Here is an 11295-nt window from a genome sequence, read left to right as displayed (position 1 = left end):
TCCATTCAATTGTTGGATTGTCAGCGCCGCACTCCCTTCGGCGGCCGGCAGGGGGCGGGGTTCGAGCGTGGATTCACCCGGCGTCCCCCGGGCAGGGGCAGGTGCGGCGCGGAGCTGGGCGGGTGAGCGGGCGGACGCGAGGCCGCGGGCGGGCGGCTGCGACGCTGCGTTGGGTCGCGCTCGGCGGGGAGGCCGCGGTGGCCGCATCAGTGCTGACGTGGGGCGACGTGGGCCGGCGCCGGTCCCGGTGGGGCTCGTCGTCCCACCTCCTCGCGTCCGTAAGCAGTGACGAGGCCCGCTACGTAAATCGCTTTGCGGCGGGTAAGTGGCGCGCCGGCCGGCGGGGCCAGCGGAGCCTGAGGCGGGGGCGCCGGAGCGGGGGCAGGGCGGAACGGTTAGCCCCGGCCGCCCCCGCTGTTTGCCCCGCGCACCCGGCGGGCGCTTTCCGAGGGGCCACTTCTCCGGCTCCGAGGGAGGGGAGGCCGCCGGACAGGCGGGCGACGTGGCTCCGTCCTCTCCCGTCGCTCGCCAGAGCCGCCGCCTCCCGGTCCTCGCGGCCCGAGACCGAGCGAGCGGGGCGCTGCCGCGGCGCTGCTGGAAGGCGCGCCGCCCTTGTTCCCCGCGTCCCCTTTGCGCCAGGACCAGCCAGCCTGGCAAGGCCCCCGGAGCCGGAGCGCGAACTGAGAGGGACGCGCGTCCTCGGACGTCTTCCCCGCGGTCCCCGCCGGGACTCGGACCCGGTCCCGAGTGTGAGCCTCTCACGCTCCCTGCGCGGCTCGGGAAGGGGCGGCCGGCCGGCCGAGGTCAGAGCGATGCTGACCCGCGGGACCAGCCTCGGTCCGCACTGGAGGCCCTGTAACCGGGCGGCTCACCGGAGCAGCTTCCGAACAACTTTTCCTTTCCTGCCTAATTCGCCAGGCTGCTGGGAGTGCAGCCACCCTCCCTGGAAACAAACCCAAACCGAGATGCGCAGGGCTAGAGGTCCAATGTGAAGATTGTGTTAGATTACATGAATAATTCGTGTTCTCTAGTTTTTTCCCTGCGGGTACCATGTTTTTCTCCTAGTCTCGATTCTACTTTTGGATAACAAGCTGCTTTCCCTTCAAAGTCGTAGTCTTTGAAACTTTGAACTTAAAGGAACTTTTTTCCCCCAAAGAAAGGCAAATTGCAAACAATGTGTTTTGGCCAACTTATGCTAAGTATTAAGATACTGATGTTTAAAAAGCTGCTTATTGATCCAAACGCAGCTTTTCAATGGATTTGATCCTGGATGAGTAAACACTGAAAGCATTGTCATGTTAAGTGTTGGTAATGACAAACATTTTTGGTGCATCTGTAAATAGTTCAGTGTAAGCAAATGCTTGCCTAGTGACCGGCTGTTCAACCTGGAGTCACTTTGGTGAGTGTGAAGTTGTAATTACACGGATGTTTTGTGTACACATTTTATAAGAGTGTATGAATAAATTTTTATTGAATGTGTAAACACAAAGGAGCTCTTTAGTCTTTTTGTTTTCACATTGTCCCAGCAGTTTACTGAAATTGGGTGAGTTTAACAAACTCCAGACTCCATAGACTACTCTAATTTCCTATTAGGGCAAATCACTGCGTGATTAAAATATGAAATCATGTTTAAAATTATGCACATTTCATGAAAAGTAGGGAAGAGTTTCAGGTTGTTAACATACGTAAGGAATCCTGACTGAATCTTTACCAGTATAGACGTATATTCCTGATCCTGTTTTCCCCAACCTGGTATTGTCTACAGGTTAATATTCGGCCAGAAAAGTAAGTCAGGTTTATTGTTGAAGTGGGTAGTCTATTGGAAAGTGCTCAAATGTCTTGTCCCATTTAGGTAGACTTTTAAACATAAAACTGAACAATGCAAACACTTAACAGTTGAACCATTGATGTTTTGACACGCAATCAGTATTGGTCATTAAGGAAATAAACCTGAAATGTCTTTGAATTCTGTTAAGTATTTCTACTTATTGAACTGATGTCGACATATATAAAAGTCAACTTTGATAATAGCAGTGTGTGCATTGAATACAATTTCAATATTATCAGCACAAGTATATACATTGTAAAAATATAGATTTCAAGGAAAGTGTTTCTCATCCATTATACATATGTAGAAGTAAACATTTAAAATCATTTTGTTAATTTCATGTTAAAGAGCACAGGGTATTTAAAATACTTTTCACCATGGGAATCACACAATAAAGAGTGCCCTGTTCTTAAAAGTAAATCTCTCATTCATGGGTTTTCTTTTAATGGTGCTGTAGGATATCCAGTAGCCAATAAGGGAGAATGAAGAGGAAAACCTAAGGATGACATTAGCTGGGATTTATCTTAATATTACTCATGAAGACAAGCCGAGTCTTATTGGTATAATACAGTTATAGCAATTTATAAAAATATCTAGTTTAAATCTTGACTGACCTTCCCAGGAGTGTTATGGGAAATTACTGGCAAGGTATATGTGAATCAATTTTGAGGGAAGGCATGAGCTAGTAGGTTATTTAGGACTGTTTAAATAACTCTCTCACTGGTGAAGAAGGACGCTTGCCTCCAAGAAAACCTTACTATCAACTTTTTGTGAGGCTCTTTTGAAGTTTCTCAGTTCTCCCCAAATGGGAAGCATCTTCATGCATACTTTCTGAACAGAAAAGTACAACCAGACCAATCAAATGTCAAAATGAAACCCTGTGAAATTTTAACAGTGGGGTTCATGTGATTCTGACATTGTTTACTTTTGAGAATTCCAGAAAACAAACTCAGTTTCTTCAAGGTTATCTTAGTGAACTTTTTGTTTTTGTTTTTTTAACTTAGCAGACTTAAAATTAGACCATCCTAACTCAGAATGTCAGATGTCATAGAGTTTTGTTCATATTCTCAAACATCCTCTTTTTTTTCCATTGGTAGCACAAAAATTATTTTTTTGCCTAGAAATGCTTAGGAATTTATATCCTAGCATTGATTATGATGAAAGCTTCCAGCTCTGGAATTGGAGCAACTATATATCACGCATAAAGACACTTGGGATGCTTTTGCACCTCTTAAAATTGAGGGAGGAGTTAAATTTAACTTATTTAGGCATGTTTCTACACTTAGATACTAGTTTTGTTCATATACACAAGATAGGACCAACCTAGGTAAGTATAATAACGTTGAAATTCGTTTCTGTGAACCTTAGCTAATTCCATTGTCTTATATACTCTTTCCCAGATTTGCTAGTTAGTAGTCGATGCAGCTGTACTTTATCTGTAGAGAAATGTTTTGAAATGTACTTAAAGTGCGGTAATGGAGTGTTCTGTTGAAAGAAAAGCCCTACAATAATTAGCCAAGCAAATAACTTCCCCAATAGATTGAAAGTTATGTTTCCCTTCATGAAATGGGGCGGGGGCTCGGCAGGGCGGGGTGTGTTTGGAGAGGTGGAGATAGGCCATGACTATTTGAATTTCATTTTTCATTTCCTCCTTAGCAGAGGATTCTGCTGTTCATTGACTGAAATAGATGAAAGCAGGCACCAGGTGGGGAATGAACTGAAAAAGAGATGCTTGAATAGTTAATCCTTTGGTGATTTTAGTAAAGAGTTTAGATTTCTTAAATAATAATGGGTATCTGAAGCAATTAAACTGGAGTGGCCTTGAATCTGTATTAGAATGCTGCCTGATTTTCTGTATGATTCATATTCAAAATAGTAAAGGCAGTATTTACAAGTGTTTCAAATAATTATTTAGAAGAACTGTTCCTGGCCACTTCTGTTTTTACACAAAAGTGTAAAAATTGTTATTTGAAAGTTATTCTAACTTTACTTCACAAAGATTACAAAACTTTGAAAGTGGCATAATTTCCTGTTACTACTGTATTGCTTTGTTTTCCCTGTACTCATCTCCTTCACCTAAAATGCATAATAACCATAGGCTCATCCCTGTCAACTTCACATACGTGACATTTTGTAATTACAGTTGACTCTTGAACAACATGGGAGTTAGGGGCGCCGACTGCTGCTCAGTTGAACATCCCTGTATAACTTTTGACTCCCCCCAAACTTAACTACTAATAGCCTGCTGTTGACCAGAAGCCTTACCAATAACGTACACAGTCAATTAAAACATGTTTTGTATGTTATATGTATTATATACTGTATTCTCACAGTAAAGTAAGCGAGAGAAAAGAAAATGGTATTAAGAAAATCATAAGGAAGAGAAATACATTTAGAGTCCTGTACTGTATTTATGAATACCATAAGTTCATGAGATGAATCATTTGTCTGTACCTACATCAGTATTGTCATATGATACAAAACACTGCAGATGTAATATGTAGTACTGACACTTGACATCAAAATGAAAAGATAATGTGAAAAAGAAATCTGTATTTATTTATTTATTTTTTTAAATTATTTATTTATTTCTGGCTGTGTTGGGTCTTCATTTCTGTGCGAGGGCTTCTCTAGTTGCGGCGAGCGGGGGCCACTCCTCTTTGCGGTGCGCGGGCCTCTCACTGTCGCGGCCTCTCTTGTTGTGGAGCACAGGCTCCAGACGCGCAGGCTCAGTAGTTGTGGCGCACGGGCTTAGTTGCTCCGCGGCATGTGGGATCTTCCCAGACCAGGGATCGAACCCGTGTCCCCTGCATTGGCAGGCGGATTCTTAACCACTGCGCCACCAGGGAAGCCCCGAAATCTGTATTTATTTATAGGTATAACAATTCATACATTAATAGTGAAGAAGCAGCAATATGATTGCCTAGTGTAATTGATATGATTGCTTCACGGTAGCCTAGCCCAAACACTAATGAATGAATCATTGTAGAAATTTATGGCATACAGTATTACAGTCATATTCATAATACAGTATTGGAAACATTGTTATGTTTTTTTTAAAAAAACCACTTACCTGTGATGATAGCTGATTTGCAGTTCCTCCAATTATGAGAGAGAGGAATACTGTACGGTAATGTAGTTCTTTGAAAGCAAAGTTATAAAACAGTAAGAAAACTAACACATTATTTTATATTAAATATCACCTTATACCTGTGTAAGGATAGACTAGTATCTACATATATTTTACACTTTCATGACACACCTTTTTCTTAATTTTTTCAATAATTATAGGCTATGAGTTTCATCCGTGAGTTTTTTCAAATTATTGGAAATCTCCAAAAAATTTTCCAATATTTTTATTTATTTATTTATTTATTTTTATTTATTTTTGCTGCGTCGGGTCTTAGTTGTGGCACGCAGGACCTTTGTTGAGCTGTACTGGATCTATCGTTGTGGCACGTGGGCTTCTCTCTAGTTGCGGCATGTGGGTTTTCTCTCTCTAGTTGTGGTGTGTGGGCTTAGTTGCCCCCAATGACATGTGGGATCTTATTTCCCTGACTAGGGATCGAACCCGTGTCCCCTGCATTGGAAGGCGGATGCTTTACCACTGGACTACCAGGGAAGTCCCTCCAATATATTGATTGAAAAGAATTCACATATAAGTGGACCCATACTGTTTCAAACCTGTGTTGTTCAAGGCTCAACTGTACTTCTCTCTCCTAGCTAGCCTGCCTTTTCCCAGTTTCTTAATTGACTTGGTTGAGGAGGACCAGCTTTACAATATAAACTTCATATTCTTCTCCTACTTTCTTTCAGACCTTACTTGCTGTTGCTACTTAAATCATAGTTAACCTCTGAGGATCTTCTACTTTCCCAAAGAGCTAAAACCTTTCTTCATCCAGAACTCAAGAAACAGATTATACTTTTCTGTGTTCTTTCTCTTCCTGCTTCCGTTAGAGGTGTACTACCCTTTATTCCACGTTCTTTTCTTTTTGTTTTGACCGTGCTAATTGCAGTGGGGTCTTTATTTTGCCCTTCTTGCAAAAACCATAGCTAATAAGTGGTAGAACTCAGGTTAACGCCCAGATCAACCTCCAGTGCCACGCTGTTTATATCGCACACTGCTATGCTACGACCACTAGACCGTGTTGCCACCTCAGGAACTGGGGACAAGGGAAGTGGGGAATGAAGAGAGAGGACTCCTGGATAGGGTGGCTGAGCCAATGGTGATGTCACTCCCCAATCGAGATAAAAGTACAGCAAGAGGTGAGATGCAGAGCAAGGGAGTTGAGGTTAGTTTTAAACATATTAGACTTGAGGATCTCTGAAGAAACCATTAAGAGTTGTCGAATAGGCAGATACATACAGGCTAGAGCTCAGGAGAGAGAGGTCCAGGCTGGAGGTGAGATTTGAGACACATCAAGGCGGGATGAGGCAGCCTAGGGGGAGAGTGTGGAGGTGTTTGTGACTGGAAGCCTGGGAATACCAGTACTTAAAGAGTGGGCCAAAGGAGACTAAGGCGAAGGACTGGATAACTTGGAAGGGGAAACATGAACGTGGTGTCCTGAAGAGTTCAAGGAGGGCGAAATTTGGGGAGTAGGAAATGCTGTAGGCATGTTAAGGAGGATAGGGACTAAAGATCATTCTTGAAGATTTGGCAAGCAGGCGATCAATCAGTGATGACTTCTTAGATAGTAGTTGGAATGAAATAATTCTCTGATAAGCCTGAGTCAGGATCAGGTTTATCTGATGGTCATTATTCTGTTGTGAGGCTAGTCATTTGCTCTCTTGATGTCTTGTGACGGGGTGGCAGGAAGCTGAGACTGTCTTCGATGCTGGCAGCCTCTGGGAAGAGGAAATGGGTGGCTGTTCCCAGACTTCACCAAATACCTTTTTCTCCTTTTTGAGTTCTAAATCATAATGTATTACTTACTCAGAAATTAAACCAAAGAATATGGTATTTCCAGGAGAAATCGGGAGTTACTTCTCTCTTCTTATGTGGTGCCGTGCTCATCATTATTATTCAGATAATATTATCATTATTCCTTGTTTAAACATCTGTCTCCCTCATTAGAAACCAAGCTGCTGGAGATCAGGGACATCTTGTTATCTGTGTCTTGGTGCCAAGCACAAGGGCTGGGGTATCTTGGGTGCCAATCACTGTTTAATAAATCAGTAGCCCCTGCCCTCATGGTTACACAGTTGTTATGGAAGATAAGATGTCCTCACGTAAAATGCCAGTGTAATATAACACAGAATAAGGTTTAATCTGAAGGAATGTCACCATCCTTGTTTCTTGTTCATGTTGTAGGTTGCCTGGTTCAAGTGCCTTACCTTTCCTCAATGTCCCTATGGTCGGGTGGGGGCAGGTGGTAACAGTAACCATTGTCCTGGTGCCCGTAGTAAGTTGCAGCACACCTGACTGCTGACTCAGTTTCCAAATTGGGTGGGATGGTGTGACATCATTTTAGAGGGACCACTTAGGAGGGAACCCCGGAAATAGCATGTTTGTTGCCAAGCACCTCTGTTGCTGGCATAGACGCCTGGAAGGAACTTAGGGATGCGGGTGTTGGTCCTTTCAAATCTAAAACAAATTGAGGGCTACTGCTCTCCTTTTGTCTTTTTCTTTGCCAACTTTACTTCATTCAGCATGTCAAATGTGTATTTTAAAGAGATATTAGTAAAAAAAAAAAGGGGGTTTAATTGCTAGTGTCTAAAACAGCTTTTTTAATGGATTAAAGGCTATCAGAGGAGATTTTAAAGGAACGGTTACTATTTTGTTTGCAGTTAAAATTCTTTGACAAAACCCAGTTTTGAAGTTAAGGTAAATGAAAAATAGTTGACAAATTTGTTTCAGTGGAATGAAATTTGAGAAAATGATAGATTCATTCAGTTTATTAAGTGATTATTATTTTAAAATAGAGCTGATACTTATGAGCGATCTGTAGTGTGTGTGAAATGATTTAGGCAGCACTGCACTCTCTTCAGTGGAAAATGATAAGTAGCACATGATTTAATTTTTTTTGAATTTTTTCCTAAGAAGATAAGGAAATTGAATAGAAGTAAGTTTGAAAAAAATATGGAGTTGTTTTCACCTTTCTGTGCTGTTTTTTGTTTTATGGAAATTAACGTATTCTGGGGTATTCTGGTGTAGTTTTGAGAGATTTTAATTTTTTTAAAATAAAATCTTACGATCTGCCAACTCGACATTATAATTTTACTGCAGGGTAAAGAAGAAAACGAAGGAGCAAAGCATTGATTACAAATGTCTTAATAATGAGCAAATGTGGCAGGAAAAAATATATTAAAACAAATCTAAGGTAGGTGGATATATTATTTTTCTATTCTTTTGAAAGTTCTACTTAGAGAGCTTAAAGTTAAAATGATGGATAAATTAATGGTGTATATCTATGTACCATACATATTTGTGTGTATGTGTGTATGTATATATACACATTATAATAAAAAATATAATAATATGTACCCAAATTGCTCAGCTACTCAATTAGGGAGTTTCTCTTCCACCATGTGCTGTGTGAGGCAATGCAGAGGATAGGTGGACATTCACGGGCAGCTCATTCTAAGCGCTGGCCTTTCCAGTCAGAAAGGAGATTGTACTTAAGGATGTGGACAGAGTTTTCGTTTTCCTGCTTACACTTGTACCTGAAGTTGTAAAACAGAGGGAAGTCTCTACCAGCGTTTTACAGAAATCCAAATATTATTTTTCAGGTTTTCTTTTAGTTATTATCAGAGACATTCTGGTTCATCAATTGGGTCTAGCGTCAAAAAGAAAATGAATTTTCTTTGACAGTTTTGGTAAAACTATTTAAAAATAGATAATAGAAACAACTTTAATAATTTTTCCTTTTGCTGCTGGATCCTATTTTTAAAAGAGGTGAAAATTTTTACAAGGGTAGATATAGTTGCTCTGCAGTGTAATTTGTCTTTGCAAATTGGATACAACTAAGTAAGATTTTAGAAGTTAGTAGTTCATTGTACACTTTAATTATAATGAGGAAACTGCCTTTATCTTATTTTTCATTTAGATATTTTTGGTCTGTATTCCTTTTCTTTGTTCCTATCTTTTAAAAACACTTTCCTGGGTACTTATGATAGCATTTCTTTAAAATGTTTTTCCTTTTTCTCCTGGTTTTTTCTTCTATTTAAATATCTTGTGTGTTCTTGAAACATAGGTATGCTGAAATAACTTTGGTCATTAATTACCTCAATATTTCTATAATTGTAAATATCATTTTTACAGATATATTCCTTTGTATTCATTTCTTGAATGTATATTATACAAATCATATACAGACAGTACTATACTGTTTGTTGTAGTTCAGTATTTTGGGGAGTTTTTGCAGTATGACATAGATGTTCTACTAAAGGCCTGGAAAATAACAGAGTAAGCAAACAAATACAATTCTACCCCCCACCCCTAAAAGTAGTTCACCCTGGAAGTCTTTGAAAATTGTGCTACTGAATGGATCCTATTCTTTTAAAACATTAGTTAATTAACATTTATTAAACTGAATCCCAATATATTCAGAAAATATTGGGATAACATTTACTTTTCTGTTGAGGAAAATGGTTTGCCAATAATATAAAAAAGATTTCAGAAGAAATATTTAGCTTTCATAAGAAAAGAATGTTGCTACTTCCATTAATCGTTTATAAGTTTAAATATGCCCATTTTAGCAAATCCTTATCTGTTCTTTAGAATTGTAGAACTGAATATTTGCCAGTATTTTGCTTACTGTTAGCTTATGGTGCTTAACGGACTTTTTAATTTGTTTTAGTTTTTTTTATTGTTTTATCTCATATGTTTTTATTTTTAAATATTCTGTAATTTATATTTCCTAATTGGTCTTTTTCTGTCTAATTTGGATTTGTTAAGGTTAAAATATTACATAATTAGTTAATTTATAGGTTATTAATACTAGTATAACTATGATTAAAATTTGTTACAAAAAAATTTGTTACAAAAAGTGAGATTTGGGGGAAAATATTGTATGTACATCTCTTTAATTTTCACTATAAAGTATGTAAGTGAACAATGCAAGATTAAAATGGATCTTTCTCTTACACTTTTTAAATAAATTCCATCGGGACTACTGAGGCTGACTTACAGATGTTAGTGTTGATGTACATCATTTCCAGCTGAGGTCTGGGTCCTGTATTTCCTGCTGAGTTAGTGTTTGAAAATACCCAGTACAGTGCCTGACCCATGTTGAGCACTTAAATGTTAATTGAATCTTCGGCCCTGAGTCCTGGCCTGGGTTGGTTTTTAGTGGGTTTAGCAGGTGGTACTGGAGAACAGTTGGATATAGATCAGCAGAATGAACTTAGTTGAAAATGACAGGGTGTGTAAATTGGTAGTGCTGACCTTACTCTTCTGTAGATGACTTTTAACTTCAAATAAATTGATTTAGTATCAAACTTTTACTGAATGACATGTACTGGGCACTGTACGAGGCAGTCCAGGAGAATAAAATGGGGTAAGATTAGAGTCTCTACATCCTAGTGGGAAAGACAAAGCATATCTGAATGAAGATTGTGACAACAGTTGCAGCATACTCAAAAGCACAGCATTTTTTAAGATGTGTCTAAACGGGACTACTGCTCAGGGCACTGGCTGTGGAAGGACCCCTGAGGTCACAGTCACAAGACCTCTTGTTCACCCTCTATCATGCAGTCTGTTGTGTGCTCTGTAGAAAGTCACTTAATCTCTCTGAACCTTATTTTTATCATTTTAGTAACACCTAACAGTTGCATAGTCTTCCAGAATAGTTGATTAATTGGCTTATTTAATGATTATGGTAGATTCTGTACTAGGCACTGGGACTACATTGAAATCTAAGATGTCGTCTCTGTTGCACACACTGTGCTAGTACTTTGTGGACAGATGTGGTATATGCTAGACAAGTGCTGAAATGGAGGGGATTGCACAAGATGCTTCGGGAACTCCGAACAGAGTAATTGTGCCCAAGGCTATTAGAATAGGCTTTGAAAGATGGTGTCCTTGAGCCATGCTTTGAAGAACGAGTAGAAATGTGCCTGTTGGACAGAGAAGGAGTGAAGGGCATCCCAGGAACAGGGAAGAGCAGATATAAAAGATTAGAACTGGGGGAATAAGATGTGTATTTGACCAAAAAATGGCTCATAAGGAGGCTGGAATGCAGAGTGTGGGAAGGAATGGGGTGACTGGAGATGAGGCTGTAAAGATAAAATGAGGTCACATTGTGAAAGAAATTGAATGGCAGTTTGGTTTGGTAATTGAGAATATGAACTTTGGAAAAAGACCTTAGTTCGAAACCTGGCTTTGCCACTCAGTACCTTAGTGGTAAAATCAGATTCTTCACCTCTTTATGTCTCCTTTTCCTCACCTCTAAAAGAAGAACTAGCTATATTGCCCTTATATAGTTGTTAAGAATGAAAATTAGTAGGCATTTACCACATGGTAAGCA

At 39.9% G+C, this 11295-nt stretch overlaps 1 protein-coding gene across 28 annotated transcripts in view; it reads left to right on the top strand.

The window, feature by feature from the left end:
• The first annotated feature begins 25 nt into the window (after positions 1-25).
• The window catches only part of CREM (cAMP responsive element modulator), a 100177-nt gene continuing 88907 nt past the window's right edge, over positions 26-11295 (top strand). For 3 of the 28 annotated variants that reach the window (XM_082449828.1, XM_082449834.1, XM_082449845.1), the window contains exons 1-2: positions 65-321; positions 8055-8148. In XM_082449828.1, the coding sequence (XP_082305954.1) occupies positions 8105-8148 (44 nt within the window). In that variant the 5' untranslated portion in view covers positions 65-321; positions 8055-8104. Of the gene's footprint in view, positions 322-8054; positions 8149-11295 lie in introns of all 28 variants that reach the window. The other 25 variants (XM_082449840.1, XM_082449827.1, XM_082449833.1 and 22 more) reach the window with 19 other exon arrangements.

Source organism: Balaenoptera physalus (assembly GCF_965194825.1).
Source record: "Balaenoptera physalus genome assembly, chromosome: 2".
Lineage (NCBI taxonomy): Eukaryota > Metazoa > Chordata > Mammalia > Artiodactyla > Balaenopteridae > Balaenoptera > Balaenoptera physalus.
Note: the sequence above shows the minus strand (reverse complement) of the source record. Positions and strands in the feature narration are given on the sequence as shown.